This window comes from Dendrobates tinctorius, unplaced genomic scaffold, assembly GCF_039654945.1.
Source record: "Dendrobates tinctorius isolate UK_male_01 unplaced genomic scaffold, ASM3965494v1 ptg000160l, whole genome shotgun sequence".
Taxonomy (NCBI): domain Eukaryota; kingdom Metazoa; phylum Chordata; class Amphibia; order Anura; family Dendrobatidae; genus Dendrobates; species Dendrobates tinctorius.
This window is the reverse complement of record NW_027361827.1, coordinates 23,440,995-23,467,119: the sequence shown is the minus strand read 5'-3', so window position 1 is coordinate 23,467,119 and position 26,125 is coordinate 23,440,995. Positions and strand designations below refer to the sequence as shown.

The 26,125-nt window shown below is 44.9% G+C and overlaps 1 protein-coding gene across 4 annotated transcripts in view; it reads right to left on the bottom strand.

The window, feature by feature from the left end:
- HEMGN (hemogen) overlaps positions 1-26,125 on the bottom strand; it is a 143,755-nt gene that overhangs the window by 14,573 nt on the left and 103,057 nt on the right. For 2 of the 4 annotated variants that reach the window (XM_073549717.1, XM_073549716.1), the window contains one exon: positions 6,227-6,305. In XM_073549717.1, coding sequence (XP_073405818.1) covers positions 6,227-6,305 — 79 coding nt within the window. Of the gene's footprint in view, positions 1-6,226; positions 6,306-7,552; positions 7,607-13,056; positions 13,209-26,125 lie in introns of those variants that run through there. The other 2 variants (XM_073549718.1, XM_073549715.1) reach the window with 2 other exon arrangements.

Genomic DNA, 26,125 nt, shown 5'->3' with positions numbered 1-26,125 from the left:
TGCCTTGACTTAGGAAAGTCTGACTGACGGCTTCACTGTAATGACCCCTCCCAAAACCCACACTTACCCCTTCTTAACTTAAATAAGACACGACTGCGTGACATTGGATGTAAAAGGCCACAGCAGCCCCGTTTATTAACACCAAACAAGCAATAACATTTTATCCATAAACGTAGAAATATTCCATAAACATAACCACCAGCAAAAGGAGGGGGGGTAAATGAAGAGTCCATTGTACATGATTGCAACACCAGCTCCACCACGTGCCCTCAGCCGCACCACACCGGCTCGAGGACACCCAGCCGAGTGTTGCAAAACCCATTGTACATGATTGCAACACCAGCTCCACCACGTGCCCTCAGCCGCACCACACCGGCTCGAGGACACCCAGCCGAGTGTTGCCCAACCAATGTCCTGCTGGGACCCAGCCCAGCAGGGACCCACGTTAACATGCCCCGCTGTGACCGAGCACAGCAGGGTCCCACGTTAACATGTCCCGCTGTGACCCAGCACAGCTGGGACCCACCTTAACCAAGTATACCATTGCACCACCAGGGGTAACCCGCTCCTGCACTGGGTTCACCCCCCCGCTCTTTGTGCAATCCACCGACTTCAAATACCCCCCTCCTTTCCGCCACCGCGAGCACGTATGACACCTTGTACGTGCGAGTACCACCACCAAAAACCCAACCCGAGCCGACTCTGCGGCTCGAGTAACCAATGTTTCTGTACCAAGACCAATCAATCGAAACTGATCCCCATTAGACCTCACAATGCCAACCTACACCAAAATACCAGTACAACAAGGTCAGCCACACCCAAGACCTGCAACTAGCCAACCGCATCATCCAATCCTATGCACCGCCTGCGCGACCAGTCCCCAACCTGAGCCGCCGCCTCTGCCTCGTTGAGACCGCAACATTGCAGGCGCCTCCGAAAATTATATTTCACCTAATAATTAATCAAAGCCAACCATTATTGCCGTGAACAAAAGAACCTACATTGGTTCCCCAAACCTCCGATAGATTCTTGAAAATGTGCCCAGTAAAACCCACTATGTAGTCATTCCAAACAGGAGCCCCTATGGACACCAACATGAGCACGGCTCCCAGGCAGAAAATTGCACTCCACCTGATAATAATCAAAGCCAACCATTATAGACGTAACAACAGAACCTACACTGGTTCCCCAACCTCCGACAGATTCTTGAAAAACGTGCCCCACTATATAGTCATGAACAACAACACGAGCATGGCTCCCAGGCAGGAGCATTCAGGCCCGATGTCTCAGATCAAACTCCTTGACGCCCCAGCGACCAAGTCTCCACCACACACGTGCAGTACCAAAACGCTGTTGGTCCCGTCAACCCTGCGTGATAGCATCTATCTTAAAATATCCACCCAACTAGAAAACATAAACCAATCCACCCCGTAATCACCACGACCCGGAACGAATTTAATTGTGTGCATCACCCGTGCACTTCGAACCCAGAATCACAACACTATTGTTGCCACCCTCTTACCAAAAGTGAGATGTACTCCGCACCCATTCCCCGCTGAACTGCGGATTCGACACTACTCACAAAAGAAAGAAAAGCGACTCCACACCACCTGAAGTCCAGGAAAACTCAGACACACATCACGTCTCCCGAAAACCCCAGACACCATAAACCCGGGCCATCCGTCAAAACATTGCACTCACCGGTGCCCGATGCTTGTCCACCACTCAGCCTTAAAGCACCGCAAAAAGCACCCCCAAACGGAGCACAGCCCCAGATGATTACCAGGTCCTTAGAATCATTAAAAATCAATGCACATCGCACTAGCTTCCCCTGCCACAGCGTACCACCAGCCCGACATTAATGAAAGTAATGTTATAGCTGCAACCTGCTCACCCACTACCTAAAGTACACCTCCCCCGCAGCAGCGCTGCACCACAACCGTGTCCCCATAATACCAGCCGGTCCTGACAAGTGCGCATAACGGAATAAATGACATAGCCATGTATTGCCGGACGGGCTACACCCACGCGGGAGACCATTCACACAGCCATCGAAACAACATGTCCTGCCTCATGCTCTATACAGAATTCCTGACAAATGGAACAACACCCGCTGGATAAACAAACCGTTCACCAACCAGGACCCCCGAGACCAGTAAAGCACACGCTGGGTTACCCAACTCAAATGTTGCATCATCCTTACGCAACACTTCACCCTGGCCCCCCCGTCCGGGGGCACCCAAAAAGAAAAGACTCTAAGGAGAGCTGTATACCCAGAAGGCAAAGCAGGATCAGCTGCACCCACAATAAACCTCCTAGCCCATTGTAACGAAAAACTATCCACTCTGTATAATAAACTCCTACGTAGCTACAATCAACGGCTGTAACAAATACCACCCGATACAGTCTGCCAAAAGCTCAATCGGCAACCCTAAAGAACCGCAGTGAGAACCCACCAGTCCTTACGTACAAAAGTTGTTAAAACTGCCCCAGGGCAGCCACGACCAGCAAATTACCGTAAGAACGCCATATGACTGCAGATCATGCAAAAACCCCCAGTGGATCGTAGCCCCACGTATTCAATAACCAAAATTAACCCCCCAAAACAGCAGCGCGATATACACGGGAACCTAATAACGACCCCCGACCTGACACGATGTACTCGTTAACCTAACCTGACTTAGACATAGGGCCCCAGGTGAATCAAACACTTTGACTTATCCAAACACATGATAACCGCAACAACGCCCTGAGCATGAAGAAACCCAAAGTAGTCAAGGGTTGGACCATGAACAGAAATAAGCACACCACCTTCCCTAATACCAGATAGTAGTCCCAGGTTGGACCATGAACAGAAAATAAGCACTGCACCATCCCTAATACCAGATAATCCCCGACTACAACACAGAAACCAAACCACGGACCTCAACAACCGGACATTGACCAACCATAACCCCAGCTCCACGCCATATCTACGTACCCCCAGAAATTAACCAGGAAAACAAATCCGGTAAAAGGTCAACTCCAAGCCCCCCGGGGAAAATATCATCCATTGCTGCCAGAAAGGCAGGTTCCCGAAAGATCTGCCGTCCCAAGCATCTCGACCTCACCAGAACGTCTGCCGCAACAAACCAAAATGCCCCTAGTGAACATGAAAACCCTTAGTACACTCAAAGCCCCTATTGGAGAACCGAACCCGGCATATAAATAAAACACACCCTAATGAAAACTCGACCACCTACCCCCTCACCTCTGACCAGCAATAGAACACACCCCACTGTAACGTGAAAGATTAAGCCGCCCGATGCACTACCCAAACAGATCACCACGTCAGTGAACTGCCATCCAACCCTTATCAAATACTAGGCGCGGCGATAAAACTGCTCACCACATCAGTGAACTACCATCAAGCCCTTATCAAATACTCGGCGCGGTGATAAAACTGCTCACCACATCGGTGAACTACCATCAAACCCTTATCAAATACTAGGCGCGGCGATAAAACTGCTCACCACATCAATGAACTAACATCAACCCTTATCAAATACTAGGCGCGGTGATAAAACAGCTCACCACATCAGTGAACTACCATCAAACCCTTATCAAATACTTGGCGCGGCGATAATCCTCCAGCCCAAAGACCCCATGCCTATAACACTAAACCATAAAACTGGCATGGATATGGCTATCCACCACCGCTCTGCCAATATCCGTATCACCACCTGAATTACTCACAAACCGCCATGGAATCACCACCAGTCATACACAAACACCCAGAGAATGCAAGCACAATTATACTAACCAAAATAAAATGATGTTGTCACCTATAGATATACCCACTATCATAAAAGCAAACTAGCATGAAATTAAAAAATACCTCCCAACACTCATGAAGTGCACAAAACAGCCTCCTGGACCACAAAGCAACCATTCCCTCACAGATTCGAACGCTGTCCACATGGACCAGCCGCGCATCTTTCCGAACCCCCAGACAAACACCCGAAACCATACGTAGCAACACCCTTCCCAACCAATATAATCTAGACATTAATAAAGGTTTAAGTGAGCCTTACTTACTAGGCTGACTCCGCGGAACCCCACGGAACAGCCGTCACGTGTCCTCCGCGTTGAGCACCGCAACTGCGATCTTCTCCATGGATCTACGCCGACTGCAGCCCTCCTGGGCCGCAGCGCCAGCACCCAGACCGACTGTCCGTCCGGGAACGCATGGCAAAAAGTCACTGGCTCGGAGCCTCAAACAGGGGGGGGGAGGTTAGCGCTCCAGCCGCAGGCAACACCTCCTGAATCTGGCACCCAACGCCGGGGGAACGCGACGCCGGACCACATGACCTGTGGCCCCTGGCAGCTGAAGGGTGGCCACATGACCGAGCCACCGCCTGCTTCCCCCCAGCGCCGCGAGAAAGGAAATGAGGCCGGTGAAGTCACACACCACCTTGCCACCGGGCTCCTTGCCGCGTCACGTCACCGCCGTCCACCGATGCCGATGACCGCGCCGGGTCAGGTGACCACGCCGGGTAACGTGGCCGCGACGTGCGCGTCACCACTGTGTGACGCGATCCGAAATGGAGGGGAGGCCGGCCACGTCACTCACCGCCCCGTTACCTTGCTGCCTGCTTCTCGACTTCTGGCTCCGGCCCCGCGATGTCTTCTGCAACAGGTCTGCTAATAGGGCTCATCCTCCGCTGCAAACTTAACTCTGGGCTGAGGTGCTCAGGAGGCCGTGATCGTCGCTGCCGCTTCGGAGGCAGAGGGGTCCCATCTTCTCCGCCGTCGCCATCACCAGACCATCGCTGCAGCTGTTCCTTCATCCACTGCTGGCCACGCTGCTCCATCGTCCTCTTCATCTGTGCCACGAGGTATTCCATCTTCTGGATCCAAAGATTCAAGCTGAAGTCCCAGTTGTGAGGAGCTGACGATTCCGGACGTCTGCAAGGTAAGGAATGACCATCCCCCCACAGTTCTGCCCTATATATCCATCCAACTACTGACCACTCCCTCCAACTCACATTGCACAATAAGCCCCATAGCTCCAACCCACACCTTCCCCACAAGCACAAAGCACTACTGACCACTCCCTGCCAACTCACATTGCACCATAAGCCCCATAGCTCCAACCCACACCTTCCCCACAAACACAAAAGCACTACACCTTACCCTTCACTAACCCTCAGGCCTAGCATCCCTCCTTAGTCATGTGCGCCCTCCCTGTAGCCCCTTTGGGGCAGGCGTCCGGGCTTGCCTTTGTCTTATTGTATCATGTATTGGTTTTCACTTGAACAAAATGCTGGACTGACATTGAAATTCGTCTTGGAATAAAAACCTTCACTCAGCCATCAGCAAAGGATTCTTATTTCAGCACTGCAAACCACATAATCATGTTTTATCCACTCTGGTCATTACTTCTGTCCTGGTAGTTTTACTAAAACATTGTATTTTCCATTAAATAAGAATTCTGGATAACCCTTTTCAAAACTCTGTAATGTTTTTGCTCTGTTATTCTCCTGGAAAGTGTACGAATAAATTAACCTGGTGATACCAGTTGGAGTGTGTACCTACATACACAGTTTGGTAATGTCAGAACTGATTGGACAGTTAATGGACAATCCCCAACTGGAAACATTAAGTTGTCTATTTATAACCTCTGGCAGATCCTCATGATCTATGTCTTAGGCTAGGTTCACATTTGGTAATGGAGGAGCTGCGGCCGTCTGCGAACTTCCTCCTTGAAGCTCCACCCACTGCCACACCTCCTTCGGTCAGCTCCGCCTACGTCCGCACACTTCTGCATGCAGTCTAGGTACCCTATCTTTAACACTGGGTGCACCGGTCATGCGGATGTATGCGGATGCCTCTGCATGCGTCGTTTTGACATACACAAATGTGAAGCCAGCCTAACATGGTCAACCAATCATTTATTTACTTATGTATGGTGAGAGATCAGCGACATCTCCCCAGATTGCTCTCTGGGACTAAATTCTTAGCTATGCTTGCTTTAGTCTGACAAGGTCTGCGGAGATGAGACAAGTACCTTACGATCTCTTTACTACTATTAAAAAGTAAAGTATTTTTGAGGCTTTAAATTTTACCTATAAAGACTTAAAATTTCTATGTACATGTCTAATTTATACACTGCACAATCTTCTAAATTCTTCAATTATGGCGCTAAGTACCAAGTTTTCCCCCGAAAATTTACCCAAAAACCCACTGATAAGTGTCTTTTGCTTGAGCCTCTTCTTTCTTCCTTTTCAGCATTTCTCGATCTCTTAAACGTCTTGTTGTAGTCACTTAAAAAGAAGGAGAAACAATTATTTATATTTTTAAATAACAATAATTATAACTGAAAACATTTTGAAGGCTATAACTACATACCAGATTTTACTGTTTTTTTACAGTGCTTTGTATATCTGTACCATTTTCTTACTAACAGCTGTGCTAGGTATTGCACCATTGTCCATTTCATTTCAATCCCACAATATAGTGATCTCAGGCTACAACTGTGACACTTAGGGTACCGTTACACATAACGATGTCCCAGCGATCCCACCAACGATCCGACGTGGATGGGATCACTGGGACATTGTTAGCTGATCGCTGGTGAGCTGTCACATAGACAGCCCCTCCAGCGATCAGGACCAGCGAGCACGCTGGTAACCAACGTAAACATCAGGTTTCTAAGAGCCGCGGAGCCCTTAGAAACCCGATGTTTACCCTAGATACCAGCGTGCACTGCAGGCAAGGCAGGAGGTGGAGGCAGAGCGGCGCAGACAGACCGGCGTAGCTCTGCTATCTGCTACTTCGGTCTGACAGACTGGAGTAGCAGAGAGCAGAGCTACTCCGATCTGTGCGCCACTCTGCCTCCACCTCCCGCCCTGCCTGCAGTGCACGCTGGTATCTAGGGTAAACATCGGGTTTCTAAGGGCCCCGCGGCCCTTAGAAACCCGATGTTTACGTTGGTAACCAGCGCGCAGCGTCGCTCATCGCTGGCTCCCGCTGCAACACGCAGCGATGCGCACTGGCCAGCGGGAGACCAGCGATTAAAAAACGGGCCAGGACGATACAGCACGATCAGCAATGCCCCGCGGGGGGGGGCGATCGCTGCTGGATGTCACACACAGCGATCTCGCTGGAGAGATCGCTGATGTGTCACAAAATCAGCGGTCTCGCCAGCGAGATCGCTGTGTGTAGCGGGCCCTTTAGGGAATGCTTGAATATACATACAGACAGAGCTCGGACTGGCCCACAGGTGAACAGGTAAATTCCCTGGTGGGCCCCTGTACAGCATTAGTTGGAACAATAGATTTGATTCTCAATGTACAGACAAAAGCAGCATCTCATAACTCATTTGACAAACTAGCTTATTATATAGCTGCATAGCTAATTTTGTATAAGAAAGTAATATAATATTTGCATGTAGATATAAAGTGGGCCCCCAGAATCAATGCTACTGGTAAGACCTTGCCACCCCAGTTCAACATTGTATACATCTATTCACACCATCATGAGCATGTACCTCCACAGTAACAATCCTTACCTTTTTCAAAGGTTCACAGATTGGAAAACATGTAAACTTCCTCATTTTCAACCCCTATAAGAAAAGATCCACAATTAAAAATGTAAAATAACACAAAAATCTCAATGCTGTGGTCTTGCTACTTGACAATTTACAATTATATAATATTAATGAATGTTATAAATATAGTATTCCGGGCAGAGCTCTTAATGGGTAATAATGGTTTTAACAACTAGGATCCCAATTGTATTGTGCTCTGTGTACGTGCAGCCATTCAGATTACATGAAGCACTCCGCTTATTAGGAAGAGTCCAAAATGCAGGGTCACCTTACACAGGCGGTATTGCCAAAGCAGAGGCACAAATTAAATCCGTTTTTATATATATAGCATTTTAATTTTAATGTGTATATTTTTCAGATTAAAAAGTTAGATATAATGCTGTGCATTTATTACTTAAGAAACCATCATTGTCTGGTTTTGGTGGAACTGAGGTATTGTATGTAGCAATTAAAATGCACCATCCATTCAGCTAACTCTCTATGGACCAGTAATGCTATTAAGATTAGACTATGTTCTTAGTCCACATAAATGGCATGTAGGTGAAATGATATATAAAAGACCAGCAGGAATGAGATTTTTCATTTTGTTGTTATTTCACATTTTTACATAGAAATTCTTGAGGAATTGAAAATGAGGAAACACAATTATGACGACAGAAGATAAGAAATAATATTAAATAATACTATAATGTGTTGTAATAAAATAATTACTGTCACAGCCTCTGTCCCCACCCTGAAACGAAGGGTCATCAATTGCGTCAGTTTCAGGGGCTGAGTTTGTCCCTGCTATACTGAGCATGCGCCGGTTGTCAATTCCAACGTATACCCAGAACGAGCTCCATTCTTTCTGTGTAATATTTTTCTAAGTGCACAGTGACAGTGTCAGCTCTAATTAGAAGTGACGAGCTGGCAAGAGAGCGCACTGTCAGTGCACATTGTAAGGAGATATTCCAATGAGCAGAGACAATCCCCGCACCCAAAAACAGACATCACTTTTTGGGGGCAAGGCTGGTATCTGTTCGCTGCGTTCTCTCCTTACAATGTGCACTGACAGTGCGCTCTGTTCCCACTCCCTCTCCTTACCCTTCCATCTCCAAACAATTAGATTAGAGAGGAAAGGGTAGGGACTGTTTAATTAAGCCATATTAGAAAAGCTATTATATTATTAAAATAAATAGAGAAACATTTAGGATGAAAATCAATATTAGTTTAATGATATAGTCAGCACAAGTTCAGTCAAGACAGGCGATCTCACAATAACTTGTTCTATTTTTTAATTATATTTAGAAAAAACAAACATTTATTTGGGGGGCAGATTGTTAAAAAATGATGGCAATTTTGTCATGATAGACCCTCTTTAAATACTGACTGAATCCTAATATAAAGGTATATAAAAGGTAGTGTTCCAAATGTAGAGTGCTGATCTTAAGATCTATAGCTCTGGCTGGTATAAAAGGCTTTATCTGAGTGGACATGACACAGACGAGAGGATTTCTTGTGACTTTTACTTTCCGAAGCACTGGTGAACACACACTGATTGCATGCCATTTCTTACTTCATTTCACAGATTATGAAATTGTTACTTGGAGTTGAGGCATTCCAGCTGAATGTAGCATCTACAGCATCATCACATCAACAATGACTATCTCTTGTCCACTAGTCACCACAATAGCTCCTCTAGAGCGGCAGTGGTTCAGGGATGTAACCAACATTTATTTATTGTATAAAGATCTCTTCTTTCTGAAAGCTTTATAAGTGAGTGAAAAATTCTCTTAAAGGGAACCTGTCACCCCCCCCCCCAGGCGTTTTTAAGTAAAAGAGCCACCTTGTGCAGCACTAATGCTGCATTCTGTCAAGGTGGCTCTTTTATTTAGCGTCCCTTCCACCGCAGAAATAATCGTTTAGAAAATTGGTCAGACATACCAGAATTTTGACCGGGGGGCAGGTCTTTCCCCCTCTGACACTGACGCCTCGCATCCATCATGCATTTCCTCCTTATGTCTTTGCTCCACCTCCTCTGTGTTCAATTTCATATGCTGGCACCTGCCCTATAATATATTTTCTTGGGCATGCGCAGTTAGCGCTGCCCGTTCTCTCACATCACTTCCTGGCTTGGCTATCGTGCCTGTGTGGACACGCTGCCAGAGATCCTACCCCGCAGTCACCTATGATTTATTCACACTGCGGGGTGGGATCTCTGGCTGCGCGTCCATGCAGGCGCAATAGCCAGGCCATGAAGTGATGTGAGAGAACGGGTAGTGCTAACTGCACATGCCCAAGAAAATATATTATAGGGCAGGCTCCAGCATTTGAAATTGAACACAGAGGAGGTGGAGCAAAGACATAAGGAGGAATCATAGAATCGTAGAGTTAGAAGGGACCTCCTGGGACATCTGGTCCAACCCCCTGCTCAAAGCAGGATTCGCTAAATCATCCCAGGCAGATTTCTGTCCAGCCTCTGTTTGAAGACTTCCATTGAAGGAGAACTCACCACTTCTCGTGGCAGCTTGTTCCACTCATTGATCAATCTAACTGTCAAAAAGTTTTTTCTAATATCTAATCTGTGTCTCCTCCCATTCAGTTTCATCCCATTGCTTCTAGTCTTCCCTTGTGCAAATGAGAATAAAGTTGATCCTTCTACAATGTGACAGCCCTTTAGATATTTGTAGACAGCTATTAAGTCTCCTCTCAATCTTCTCTTTTGCAAATTAAACATTCCCAAATCCTGCAACCTTTCCTCATAAGACAGGATTTGCAGACCGGTCACCATTCTGGTCGCTTTTTTCTGAACTTGCTCCAGTTTGTTGATGTCTTTTTTAAAATGTGGTGCCCAAAACTGGACACAATATTCCAGATGAGGTCTGACCAAAGAGGAGTAGAGGGCAATAATAACTTCACGTGATCTAGACTGTATGCTTCTGTTAATACATCCTAGAATTGCATTTGCCTTTTTTGCTGCTGCATCACACTGTTGACTCATATTCAGTCTGTGATCTATTAGTATACCCAAGTCTTTTTCACATGTGCTTTTGCTTAGCCCTATTCCTCCCATTCTGTATATGCTTTTTTCATTTTTATTGCCCAGATGTAGTACTTTGCATTTTTCCCTGTTAAAAAAACATTCTGTTAGTTGCTGCCCACTTCTCTAGTTTATTTATATCTTTTTGAATCCTCTCTCTCTCTTCTCTAGTAGAAGAGAATGATGTATAGTAGAAATAGTAGAAATGAATGATGGATGCAAGGCGTCAGTGTCAGAGGGAGGAAAGACCTGCCCCCGGTCAAAATTCTGGTATGTTTGACCAATTTTATAAACGATTATTTCTGCGGTGGAAGGGGCGCTAAATAAAAGCGCCACTTTGACAGAATGCAGCATTAGTGCTGCACAAGGTGGCTCTTTTACTTAAAAATGCCTTGGGGGGTGACAGGTTCCCTTTAAGCATAGGATGATGCCTACTGAAATCAATGGGCTATTACTGAAATGCATTGTTCTTGTATATGCACATTTAAAGTGGTTGTCTGGGCATATAATATTGATGACCAATCCTTAGTATAGGTCAATATTAGATCTGTGGGGTCCAACATTCACAATTACCAACTTTTATTAGCTCTGGCAGTGGGTTAATTAAACATTGAAAAGAGATGTACCATACAGCTTTATTTAATGTGTAGCTGCCACTGCTGAGTATTGTGGATCAGCTCCTATCCTCTTAAATAGGAACTGACAAACAGTCCTCGGCAGCGGGCGCTACACATGAATGGAATTGTGCTCTGATCAGTGAAGGTGCAGGACCCAATATTACATTTAGATGGTGTAAAAATGGAAAGAACATTTTAGCCTTTAACCTCTAGTCAGCTGAAACTTGAATATTAGAAAACTAGTGCTGAATCACAGCATTGCCAGACACATTTTGGGTAAACGTAGTAGAGACCCTATTTATTTGAAGCGGACAATCCTAGAGCAGTTTCTGTATTCACATGCAAGAAGTATCATTTCTCCTTGCTGGGAAAGACACTCTAAGCATGCCGAGATGAGGAGACTTAAAGCCGCAATGCTCCTCTGGGAAATATGCAAATTGTCTCTTCAGAGAGGAAGAGGACTAGAACTCTAGTGCCACCTATTGGAAGTAGCAATCCTAAAAGTCAATGTCTGGTTTGGCTTTTATCCTAAGTCATGTAGCAAGGCTCTTAAAGGGTTGACATTGACTTTTAGGATTGCTACTTCCAATAGGTGGCACTAGAGTTCTAGACATCTTCCTCTCAGAAGAGACAATTTGTATTCACATGTATTAGATATTGAGGCTGGCTAATAGGGTGTCTTATTGGATATTCCAGTTATGCACTTTAACACCAGAGGGTATAAATGACACTAATGAAAACACAAATTGGGTTTTTCTTTCTAACTGAAGGAAATTTTTTAGATACTGATAATTACCGGTAGGTCATCAATATTATATTATATGCCCGGACAACACATTTAGGCTTGTGTAGTTTGTTCCATAGAAATAAAGCCTCCAACTACTAGCTAAAACGTGAGTTTGTTGAGAAACACGCACAAACTATCTCCTGAAACACCTTTTCCTGTGCACTGAAATTTTCATGTACAGTATATTGTAAAACGTAAACTGTACAGAAGCTTATCTACAGGGTGGATTCACACAGCTAGCATTAACTGGTGTCCATGCACCTTATCTTCTTAGATACTGTATACAGGTCTAGCAGCAAACAAATTCCACTTTTGTTTCCATGGACCTTGTGTTGAAAGTGTGCAGACAATACTAATTGGTTACGAGGCCAGAGATGTACCAATAATCATTATTAAGCTGAGCAGATGACAGGTAGGAGAATGGTTATACCTATCATAGTAAATAAAAAGTGTAAAAAATAAGCGTATTCAAATTTTCCAGATATATTGTACATAGTGTGTAATCACTCGGCTATTGAACAATAGTTAGTTGTACAAAAAGTCATTCCGACAGCGAAAAATATTGCCGGCAAAGTATGTTTTATGGTTAAGGTTACTTTTCTTCTAGCGCCCCCTATTGGTAGTATTCATAGACTCATACTTCCACTATATTTGCTGTAGCTTGAACATTTCGAACATTATGAACAGAGTAGAATCCATATTGTCACTCAAGACCATAATAATTTGCAAAGTTATCTATTGTTCCATGTGGATTATGAAAAGTCATTGAAAATCGAAAATGGAGTTACACCTTGTAAATAACACGATAAAGGAAGCTGAAGAGAAAAATAAAGCAAATACAATCTCCAGCAATTTATGAATATAAATGCTTCCTCCCATCTGCTATGTTATGATTAATGATATAGTATCCATAATGTACATGTTATGTTAACTAATGTATCAAACAGAACTGTGAATATATGGGGTGTGCAATATATATAAATAAATAACTATAGAAAGAGTCATACATTCCACATAGTAGAAGACCTCCACTCTATCTTACCTGAACTCTCATGCTTTGCACGATGGTGCTCAGTTTCTGAGGCAGAGGTTCCGGAAAGTTCAGAAAATTGATGGTCCTTTTCAAAGTCACCCATAGTTACTGAAACTGCTGCTCTGGTCTCTTTTCCCAAGTGGTTTGCACAGTTATTTCAAAATAAGATTGCATTTTGAAAAAAAAAAAGGAGTGCCCACGGCAAACTTTCCTTCCCGCCCAATGTGTCTTATCAGTCTTGGCCATTACAGAAGGCCAATAAAGATTCCTTATCTCATGCTAAATAGGTGTGTGTTTGGCATGTTAAGTTGGGACATTGGCTCGTGGCTCAACATGCTGGTTAATTGTGCTGGTTGTTTTTATCTTCAGGAAAGTGACATGTGAATGTTTTTGAATAGTGTATAAAAGCATTGTAAAAAGGTCTGCTTGATCCAAAGCTGAACTTTAAACATGCACATCATCAGGCTGTGTTCAAAGTAACCTTATAGTATAATTTTATCCTAGGGGGTTGGCCAATGAACAACACTGATCATCTGGGCTGGACTGAGACTGAAATTCAACCCTGGCATTTGAGAGAACACAGGCCCACTTGTTGTGCAGTTAAAGCACTGCTCCAGTGATTGTGTGGTTAAAGTGTGGCGCCCCTGAGGCTCAGTCGCCACAGAGGTACTGCACCTTCTCCTAAGGTGTTGTGCCCCACCACCTAGGTAAGTTGGGAGCTCCTTTCCACACTCCAACACTCCATCCCACACGACAGGGTAGTTCAGCACAACCACATTGCGGCTCAGTGCTTAGAGAGTAGCAGAGCACCTCTGGTGGTTCCCTGCTTGGAACACTGGAAGTGCTGGGAGGTGGGTGGAGTGGAGTTGGGTGGAGTTGAGATCCATATATAGAATTAGAGGTCAGTCAGATCAGATCAGTCTGAGAGGTCAGCCTGAGGGGAGTCTGGACAGTCAGTCAGGAGAGTCTGAGGATGGGTCCGAGGAGAAGGAGTGCTGCAGCTGCCTCAGTGATCTGAGCCAGCTGGCACGGGAAAGGAACAGAAGGAGAAAGACGTAGAACTTTAACCTAAGCTTCCATAAGAGAGAGAAAGAACAGTGCGGAATGAAGAAGTAGGAAAACAGATAGGAGACGTGGGTTGGAAGAGGAACCCTGCCTATAGGTTCTCAGCGCAAGGCCGGGGCCCGGTCCCCGAGGTTGTATGGACGCTTATGGTTCTGCAGCAGACACCGATGGAGTAGTTGGCTGTAAATGCACTACTCCCATCTAAGACTTGGGGCACAACAGCAACTGAATAGAGAGCCAGTACTCCGGAGAAGGGAGTCCCCAAGAGAGGCTACAGCTGTCTGCCATACGAGTAGAGTTGTTAGGAACATCTGACAGGAGGAACTCCAGAGTACCACAGTACTGGAGCTCTTCACACCTTAAGGCGAAATAGAGGAGTAGTTCAGGAAAGGTACATGTTGGCGGAGTGTTGGAGAGGAGAATCCTGACTTGCCCAGGAGGTTGATTGAGTCTCTGCCCCGGAGGACGCGGCATGGAAGCGGGCACCAGTGTGTACCACGAACTGTGAGTAAAGCATTGGAACTGCAAGCCCTGGTGTCTTCCCTTCGTTTGTGCACTAACACCGTCAGCACCGCTACATCTGGGTACCAGCATTCCTCACACCGCCTGCGCCTATTCTCATCTATTGCAATTATACTGCCCTGAGGTTACAGCTTCACCTGTGGGGAGCTACACCATCTATGCTGCAACACACCATCAGCCCCAGAGGATCTGCACGCAGCGTTGGCTTAACACCTTGCTTGCCAAACACCACAGGTGGCGTCACGAACTATTCCATTAATTACATATACATTCCGCCATTGACTTGGGCGCCCAGGGCCACGGTCCGGGTCACTGCTGCTGTGACACATTCCCCTGACACCGGTCCGGTACCGAGTACCCCACAGCCCTGGGAGGGCGACCCAAAAGCACTGCTCCAGCACATGGCATGGTGCTACTAATCTAATGTCCCATACCGTAGTATTATACCTTACCTGCCACTGTTTTCACATTTTATTAGCGCCACTCTGGTCCGCTGATGCCATTTTGCGACAGCAACTTCTGACTGACAGGAAGTCAGAGGTAAAAGTCACAAGCCCTTATTGTACAGTCATGGCCAAAAGTTTAGAGAATGACACAAATATTATATTTTCACATGATCTGCTGGCCTCTGGTTTTTATGTGTGTTTGTCAGATGTTTTTATCACATACAGAAATATAATCGCAATCATATTATGAGTAACAAAAGGTTATATTGACAGTTAGAATGAGTTAATGCAGCAAGTCAATATTTGCAGTGTTGACCCTTCTTCTTCAGGACCTCAGCAATTCTCCCTGGCATGCTCTCAATCAACTTCTGGATCAAATCCTGACTGATAGCAGTCCATTCTTGCAAAATCAATGCTTTTATTTTGTCTGAATTTGAAGATTTTTGTTTGTCCACCCGTCTCTTGATGATTGACCACAAGTTCTCAATGGGATTAAGATCTGGGGAGTTTCCAGGCCATGGTCCCAAAATCTCTATGTTTTGTTCCCTGAGCCATTTAGTTATCACCTTTGCTTTATGGCAAGGTGCTCCATCATGTTGAAAAAGGCATTGTTGATCGCCAAACTGCTCTTGGACGGTTGGGAGAAGTTGCTCTTGGAGGACATTCTGGTACCATTCTTTATTCATGGCTGTGTTTTTAGGCAAGACTGAGAGAGAGCCCATTCCCTTGGCTGAGAAGCCACCCCACACATGAATGGTTTCAGGATGCTTGACAGTTGGCATGAGACAAGACTGGTGGTAGCGCTCACCTGGTTTTCTCCGAATAAGCCGTTTTCCAGATGTCCCAAACAATCGAAAAGGGGATTCATCAGAGAAAATGACTTTACCCCAGTCCTCAGCAGTCCACTCCCTGTACTTCTTGCAGAATATCAGTCTGTCCATGATGTTTTTTCTGGAGAGAAGTGGCTTCTTTGCTGCCCTCCTTGAGACCAGGCCTTGCTCCAAGAGTCTCCGCCTCACAGTGCGTGCAGATGCACTCACACCTGCCTGCTGCCATTCCTGAGCAAGCTCTGCACTGCTGGTAGCCCGATCCCGCAGCTGAAACACTTTTAAGAGACGGTCCTGGTGCTTGCTGGTCTTTCTTGGGCGCCCTGGAGCCTTTTTGGCAACAAGGGAACCTCTCTCCTTGAAGTTCTTGATGATGCGATAGATTGTTGACTGAGGTGCAATCTTTCTAGCTGTGATACTCTTCCCTGTTAGGCCATTTTTGTGCAGTGCAATGATGACTGCACGTGTTTCTTTAGAGATAACCATGGTTAACAGAAGAGAAACAATGATGCCAAGCACCAGCCTCCTTTTAAAGTGTCCAGTGGTGTCATTCTTACTTAATCATGACAGAATGATCTCCAGCCCTGTCCTCATCAACACCCACACCTGTGTTAATGGAGCAATCACTGAAATGATGTTAGCTGGTCCTTTTAAGGCAGGGCTGCAATGATGTTGAAATGTGTTTTGGGGGATAGAGTTAATTTTCTAGGCAAATATTGACTTTGCAAGTAATTGCTGTTAAGCTGACCACTCTTTATAACATTCTGGAGTATATGCAAATTGCCATTAGAAAAAATGAAGCAGTAGACTTTGTAAAAATTAATATTTGTGTCATTCTCTAAACTTTTGGCCATGACTGTAAAGGGCATGTCACACTAAGAGATATCGCTAGCAATATCGCTATAACTAGTGACATTATAGCGATATTGCTAGCGATATCGCTGTGTCTGATACTTACCTACGACCAGCTCCCCTGCTGGTTATCACTGATCACGCGAGAACGTTCAGGACTGTTTCTCGTCGTCAGCTTCCTGCGGCGCTTCCTGCTGTAAGGACGAGCGACGCGTGGAGCCGGGCGGGAGGACGCAGGATCGCCTGGTGTGACAGGTAAGTAGCGACCCCCGTCCCCAGCGATGTCGCTAGTGAGATCTGCCTATGTGGCAGCTCACTAGCGACCACTTAGCGATGTACCAGCGATCCTGACCGCATCATATCGCTGGTCGGGATCGCTGGTTCATCGCTAAGTGTGACAGTACCTTTAGTCTATGAGAGCCAGGACAAGGCTCTCATACAGTTGTGGCCAAAAGTATTGACACCCCTGCAATTCTGTCAGATAATACTCAGTTTCTTCCTGAAAATGATTGCAAACACAAATTCTTTGGTATTATTATCTTCATTTAATTTGTCTTAAATGAAAAAACACAAAAGAGAATGAAGCAAAAAGCAAAACATTGATCATTTCACACAAAACTCCAAAAATGGGCCAGACAAAAGTATTGGCAGCCTCAGCCTAATACTTGGTTGCACAACCTTTAGCCAAAATAACTGCGACCAACCGCTTCCGGTAACCATCAATGAGTTTCTTACAATGCTCTGCTAGAATTTTAGACCATTCTTCTTTGGCAAACTGCTCCAGGTCCCTGATATTTGAAGGGTGCCTTCTCCAAACTGCCATTTTTAGATCTCTCCACAGGTGTTCTATGGGATTCAGGTCTGGACTCATTGCTGGCCACCTTAGAAGTCTCCAGTGCTTTCTCTCAAACCATTTTCTAGTGCTTTTTGAAGTGTGTTTTGGGTCATTGTCCTGCTGGAAGACCAATAACCTCTGAGGGAGACCCAGCTTTCTCACACTGGGCCCTACATTATGCTGCAAAATTTGTTGGTAGTCTTCCGACTTCATAATGCCATGCACACGATCAAGCAGTCCAGTGCCAGAGGCAGCAAAGCAACCCCAAGACATCAGGGAACCTCCGTCATGTTTGACTGTAGGGACCGTGTTCTTTTCTTTGAATGCCTCTTTTTTCTCCTGTAAACTCTATGTTGATGCCTTTGCTCAAAAAGCTCTACTTTTGTCTCATCTGACCAGAGAACATTCTTCCAAAATGTTTTAGGCTTTTTCAGGTAAGTTTTGGCAAACTCCAGCCTGGCTTTTTTATGTCTCGGGGTAAGAAGTGGGGTATTCTTGTGGTCTTCTACCATACAGTCCCTTTTCATTCAGACGCCGACGGATAGTACGGGTTGACACTGTTGTACCCTCGGACTGCAGGGCAGCTTGAACTTGTTTGGATGTTAGTTGAGGTTCTTTATCCAACATCCGCACAATCTTGCGTTGAAATCTCCTGTCAATTTTTCTTTTCCGTGCACATCTAGGGAGGTTAGCCACAGTGCCATGAGCTTTAAACTTCTTGATGACACTGCGCACGGTAGACACAGGAACATTCAGGTCTTTGGAGATAGACTTGTAGCCTTGAGATTGCTCATGCTTCCTCACAATTTGGTTTCTCAAGTCCTCAGACAGTTCTTTGGTCTTCTTTCTTTTCTCCATGCTCAATGTGGTACACACAAGGACACAGGACAGAGGTTGAGTCAACTTTAATCCATGTCAACTGGCTGCAAGTGTGATTTAGTTATTGCCAACACCTGTTAGGTGCCACAGGTAAGTTACAGGTGCTGTTAATTACACAAATTAGAGAAGCCTCAAATGATTTTTCGAACAGTGCCAATACTTTTGTCCACCCCCTTTTTTATGTTTGGTGTGGAATTATATCCAATTTTGCTTTAGGACAATTCTTTTTGTGTTTTTTCATTTAAGACAGATTAAATGAAGATAGTAATACCAAAGAATTTGTGTTTGCAATCATTTTCAGGAAGAAACTGAGTATTATCTGACAAAATTGCAGGGGTGTCAATACTTTTGGCCACAACTGTAGACTTACATTGAAAAGTGGCCTTTATTCCCCCCAGCAGCCTCACTCTTTCAGTCATAGGGGTGGCGCCAGCATAGTTTCAATCACTGCTCTGTGTATAGTGAACGGTGGCTGTAACCGCACCTGCGGCACTGACAAACAACTCTAATTAAATGGGTGCGATTGGTGCTATTACCCATCCTGGTCATCTACTGATGATGGTGCAGATTCTGCTTGTGAGCTAGAGCTGTCATCGCACCATACATGTATTGTGGTTTAAGGATAGGAGAAAAGCAAAAAACGATCATAAAGTCCAATATATGGTAAAATATAACAACATCTTTATTGAATAGTACAACAGGCAAAGGGAGACATGGACATGTAACACACAGAAAAAACATAAACAAGGTATGTGCAAGGTTTACACAGGATTCAGCGAGTTAACATATCCCACAGAACTAGAACTTTTGTAGTAATGCATATACTATGGAAAAAGGAAAATATAGGGAAGCCCTGCAATATGGTGTCAGGTACAAAACAGAAAAATGAACGTTGCTAACTCCAGCAAATACCAGGGACTGGGTAATACGAAATGCACAGGCCACAAGGCAGAAATCCAAACACTGGGTCCAGGGTGATGCTGAAGGTAACAATAAGATTGATCATAGATCATAATACCTGAAAAGTAGCACCAGCAGGAGCTCACAGGATCTGTGCGTCCACTCCAACGCTCGTTTCGGAAGCAAACCTTTGCAGGGGGTATGGGGAATGGTCAAAGACCAGAGTTTAAAAGAGGTACACACCGAGAGTGGTGTTGCCATGGACTAAAAGTGAGGCATCCATCACCATGGCAGCTGCAATACTGGCCGGCGTCTGCGTCATGGGGCAGGTGACGTCAGGAACACATGGGAGGATCCATGTGACTCGACATCAGACACCGCATGAAGGCCCGGAAAGCTGGTGGGGATAGCATGGATAGTGTGTGCATGCATGCTGTCCGTGGCAATGGGCAAGTTGCACTGGAGATAATGTGCACTGGATGCTCACAGGGGTAACCAAGACAGAAATAACAGTACTGAGCGTGCATCATATATGTTTACATAATGCTAACATATGACATATCAATGTATAGCAAATATACAGTAAATATGTAATTCGTAATATATATATCAATATATAGCAAATATACAGTAAATATGCAATTGGTAAAAATAGAAATATGCTGACACAATTAAAAATAATAGCGATCCACAGTATAATGCAATATATAGTATATGCTATGACACATCAGTGGCACAGCCAGCAGCGTACCATGGTTGACAATAGCAAATAGTAATCAATTATAATCTTTAAGGATATAAATTATGGCACGTATCTGGCATAGTCACTAATGTCTCATGTACAAAAACAATTACATCACTTGTATCACAGTTATTATGTATATGCAGGCTTAAGAAAAATGCAAATTGTCAATACAAAAAATTTAAAAATACATAAATATACAAAAATTATGATAAATATGAACTATATATAAAAGATGAAGTCATTTTCTGCTGCGATTTCATGGACCAATGACAAGATGGCCATGAGTGGTCCGAAGCAGCACCAGAGAATACACAAAATAGAATACAACATTCATACAGAGAATATAGTACAAAAGGAAGACGGTCCTAAAAAATGATGAATAGAACACCATAATTAGAAGAAATAAGGGTAAATGGTTAAAAACACAAGTGCATGAAAGAACACATGCATGAAACACAGCAAGGCAGTGATCACAGAAAAGGGGCAAAACTGAGGTTTTCATACAGTTCCCGTGGATGTAACGTTTGCAGGGTCCAAATCCAAATCCGTGTTGTCAGCTACCACCTGTATACCGAGAACGTGTTCCCTCACGCGATCCTTTAGTTGGTGTATCAGACTGATGACTTAAAGGGAAGCTGTCACCCTTTTTTTGAGATATCATATAATGATATCAATCAATTGTGTGTCACATAAGGATTCTCTTAGTACTTTTGCTTCCCCCTGAACCCGCACCTTTCATGCATAAATACCTTTTTTTATATCGGTTTCAGATGTATGTAAACTGCCACGGTCCGGTCCGGTCCGATGGGCGGGGCTTATTCACCTGCTCCCCCCTCCCTGTCTTGCTCTACACAAGAAGAAATGCGTAGAGCAAGACAGGGAGGAGGGAGCAGTTGAATAAGCCCCGCCCAGCGGACCGGACAGCGGCAGTTTACATACATCTGAACCGATATAAAAAAGGTATTTAAGCATGAAAGGTGCGGGGTCAGGGGGAAGCAAAAGTACTAAGAGAATCCTTATGTGACACACAATTGAATGATATCATTATGTGATATCTCAGAAAAGGGGTGACAGATTCCCTTTAAGGAGGAGATGGATGTATTAGAGGGAGTGCGTTTGTACACAAGGAGGCTAGGAAGGTGTTTTCCTCCATTGGTAAACCATCTTACGCTGGTAGTCCCTCAAAACCCTAATAAATTTAGAGGATTGTGATTTGTGAATTTTCTTAACAGTTGCATCCATGGTCTTGTCTAACTTTGCATCAAAGGTCTGTATTCACTCAGAGGAGCAACGACCACGGAGATCCGTCTGAGCTGCATCAATTAGCTTATCAAGTTCACTGATGGTATTGGTATTCAGATTATGAGTTGGTGACCCTAGGTTAAGCACCTGTTCAAAATTAGTTTATGCTTGGATGTGACGGTCAGTTTTTTGAAATTTGTATTCATTGACCTTCTGACTGAGCACTCCACCTCTTAGCCGCAGGTGCTTTTAATGAAAGTAGGGCCACCACCCCTCCACAGAGATATAGACTTTGGTCTAAGGAGAGGATTTACATAGGTTCCCATACAGATGAAGACTTTAGTCTATGTGAGGATTGGTATTAGGTTAGGGTCCTGGAAAACGAGAAATGCCTTACCGTGGTTTCCAGGTACACATAAATTAGCCATTTTATGCGCCAAGCTTTCTCAATTTTTCATATTTCTAATGCAGTAATACAATTCATTTTTCATATTTCAAGTTTGCATGCTATGGCGCTACAGTGTGCTTCCTTTCTTGTTTGAGTGTACTGTATATACTCGAGTATAAGCCGACCCGAGTATAAGCTGACCCCCCCTAATTTTGCCACAAAAAATGGGAAAACTTATTGACTCGTGTATAAACCTAGGGTGGAAAATGCAGCAGCTACTGGTAAATTTCAAAAATAAAAATAGATACCAAAAAAAGTAAAATTAATTGAGACATCAGTAGGTTAAATGTTTCTGAATATCCATATTGAATCAGGATCCCCATATAATGCTCTATAAAGTTCATGGTGGGCCCCATAAGATGCTCCATACAAAATACACCCCATATAATGCTGCACAAAGGTTAATAATGGCCCCATAAGATGCACTATACAAAATATGCCCCATATAGTGCTGCACAAAGGTTAATAATGGCCCCATAAGATGCTCTATACATTATGCCCCCATAAGATGCGCCATACATTATACCCCCATAAGATGCTCCATACATTGTGCCCACATAAGATGCTCCATACATTATGCCCCCATAAAATGCTCCATACATTATGCCCCATACATTATGTCCCCATAAGATGCTCCATACATTATGCTCACATACGATGCTCCATACATTATGGCCCCATAAGATGCTCCATAAATTATGCCCCCATAAGATGCTCCATACGTTATGCCCCATAAGATGCTCCATACATTATGCCCCATTAGCTGCTCCATGCATTATGCCCTCATAAGATGCTCCATACATTATGCCCACATAAGATGCTCCATAAATTATGGCCCCATAAGATGCTCCATAAATTATGCCCCCATAAAATGCTCCATACATTATGCCTCCATAAGATGCTCCATACATTATGCCCCATAAGATGCTCCATACATTATGCCCCATTAGATGCTCCATGCAATATGCCCCCATAAGATGCTCCATACATTATGCCCCCATATGCTGCTGCTGCAAATAAAAAAAAACAACATACTCACCTCTCATTGCTGGGGGCCAGGTGCCGGTGTCCTGAGCAGGCGGTGACACTGATGCGCTATGGGGGACAGGTGCCAGTGTTGCCACTGGCTCAGTACTGCGGCACTGGCGATATTCACCTGTCCCCGGTCCACCGCTGCACGGCGCTCTGTCTTCCGGGTCCTCTGTCAGTGACGTTCAGGCAGCAGAGGGCGCAGCGCGCACTGACTATGTCACCGCGCCCTCTGACCTGAACATCACAGACAGAGGACGTGGAGGACAGAGCGGCACGCAGCGGTGGACCAGGGACAGGTTAATATTGCATATACTTACCCACTCCTAGCGCTGTCTCTGCAGCCCCCCTGCTTCTCCCACGATCTCCGGCAGCTTCTTTCAACAGTCACGTGGTACCGCTCATTAAACTCATGAATATGCGCATACATTGAGCGGTACCACGTGACTGCTGAAGGAAGGTGCCTAAGACTGCGGGAGAAGCGGGGGGCTGCAGAGACCGCGCCGGGGGGTCAGTATGATCTGACACCACTGCTCCCCCTCCCCCACCAACCCCCGGTATATGACTCACGTATAAGCCGAGAGGGGGACTTTCAGCCCCAAAAAATAGGCTGAAAATCTCTGCTTTTATGAGAGAATATACGGTATATGAGTTGGTGACTGTAGGTTAAGCACCTGTTCACACGCTTGGATGTGACAGTGAGTTTTTTGAAAATTGGTATTCAGATTCATCAAAATGTATTGTGGCTTACAGGGAGTCATTTCCTGTTGCATCATACATGTATGACAGATATCGGGAAGGGGTGAAAGAAAAAAAAACATCCTCTCCATATTCTACTATGACCAGTAATCCAGCATCACAGGATGTCTCGGCTCCAGCACACCTATGCTGAAGCACAATGTAATTAATGGGTGGTGGACGCTCCTCCTTCTGCTTACTCCTTGCATCAGGAGCCCAGGACCACACAAGCCACAGATGACAGCTTCAGGGGCATTATTAGGCTCTTGGTTGGGCCACGTGTTTGAGACCCCTGCATTAGCTGATCTGCCAGTTTTGCAAAACCAGCAGGTTTTAACCAACTTTACAGCTCATTCAGGCGACTGTTTTCTGCCTGTGTGCTGTCCATGTGCATAACAGGGTGCACTCAAAGAGCACACAGACCACCATTGCACATGGCTGATTTTCCACACAGACCTGTATAGAAAATCCGAACATGAACTATTCTAGTCCGATTTACAAACTATGGGCTCATACTCACTTGCGAGAGACTCCCACGATGCTCCTGCGAGTCTCTCGCTTGAAAACCTGGCACTGCCGCCGGCACTGGGATTGGAGCGTGCGGCTGCATAGAAAAGCATGTAGCCACACACTCTGGTCCCAGTGCCGGCGGCTGTGCCGGGTTTTAATGCGAGATACTCGCAGGAGAATCGTGCGAGTCTCTCGCAAGTGAGTATGAGCCCTAAACTGCACATTGGAGCCAGTCAGCTCTGCATTTTGTGGATGTGACTAGCCCGCTTTGTGAGCCTGCTGTCTGAACCAATGCATTGTCCAATGTATATGGAGGCATTTTGAAAGTAGGACTCTGCATCAGAGTCAGCAGAATTAAGTTGCATTTACACTGAAAGGTTATTGTGAACAAGCTCATTTCACAATAATCTTTCCATGTAAACCGGCTGCCATTCACTTAAGAAAAGAGCAAAACGCTGGTTGATCGAGTGAAATGATCTTTTGTGCACCTGAAAAGATCATTGTTCTCTGCATCTTCCTGTGTAAACAGGTACTGTACTGCCTATCCAGAATGAGCAATCTATTACAGATCTCTCAGTTTGCATTGCTTACTATGGCCGGCCTATTGATGGTCAGGGAAGAAGTCGATCACGTTTGTCCAATTTTGGACTGCTGATCACATTTGTCCTCCAGGAGTAAAGTTGCCAGCCGATAGGTTAGTTGGCAACGTTCTCATAGAGGACACAGGAGCGCTCGGCTGAACAAGAGCTCCTGTGTATGGGAGGGTAGGCTGAGATGGCTGCCAGCTGAAGCAGTGTTGTCATCAGTGTTATCAGTATAATTGTACTGACCAGAAGAATAAAACTGCCTCATCAATTTTACCACATACGGAACGGCATAACCCCCCCCAAAAAAAATCCTGAATTACTGGTTTTTGATCATTATGCCTCCCAAAAATAAAAATAGAAAGTGATCAAAAAATGTCATGTGCCCGAAAGTGGTACCAATAAAAACAACAAAAAGGTCAACTCGTTCCACAAAAAACAAGCCATAACATGACTCTGTGGGTTAAAATATGGAAAAATTATAGCTCTCAAAATGTGATGCAAAAACTATTTTTTGCAATAAAAAGCGTTTTTTAGTGTGTGACAGCTGCCAAACAAAAAAACCCGATATAAATCTGGTATCGCTGTAATCACACCGACCCAAAGAATAAAGTCTTCTATTCACTTATGCCACACGAGGTACGGTGTAAAAAATAAATAAAACCACTTCGTCACGTGCTGTTGATTTTTTCATTCTGCTTCCCAAAGATCGCAGTAAGGCTTTGCGCACATTTATCCTGCACTGAGCACTTACATCGGGGTTTCCGTGTACATCTCTGAAATACGTGATTCAGACGAAACCTCTGGTGGAAGATTCCCTATAATGAGGCAGATGAAAGCACTATGGATGCCACCTGACCTGTGATCCAGGGGTGTCCGTCTTTTTAGGATTCCATAAAAGTGCTGTCGGCCACAGTTTTGTGCACTTCTGAACAGAGGCCAGACGGAATCCAGAGATACTCTACTGCCTCATTATAGTGCATGGATCCCTCGGGGTTTCATGTGAATCACGTCGCTCAGAGAATTAAATGGAAACCCCTTAGCGTAGAGCACCGTATAACTGTAATCCCAAACGTTATGTAAAATATTCCCAATAAAAGCTTCAACTCAATTCACAAAAAAAGCAAGTCCCCACTCAGGTCTGTCATCTGTTAATGGAAAGATAGGGTGCTTCCACATTACTGGTAGTACAAAAGCTCTGGAAAAGCGAAATGGCTCCTCACCTGCCAAAAGAAATTCAGCAAATTCTCCGCTCTCAAATCCAAATGCCCCTCTCCCTTATGAGCACCACAGTGTACCTAAACCACATATTGCGTCCACGTTTGGCATTTGTGAAGTGATGAGAGCCCACCTAACTTATGGATGCATGCCTCCAGAAGCACGGGCTGGGTATGACACACTGGGGACTACAACGTACTGGTCACTACAATGACAGTTTGCAATTTTCACTCAGCAA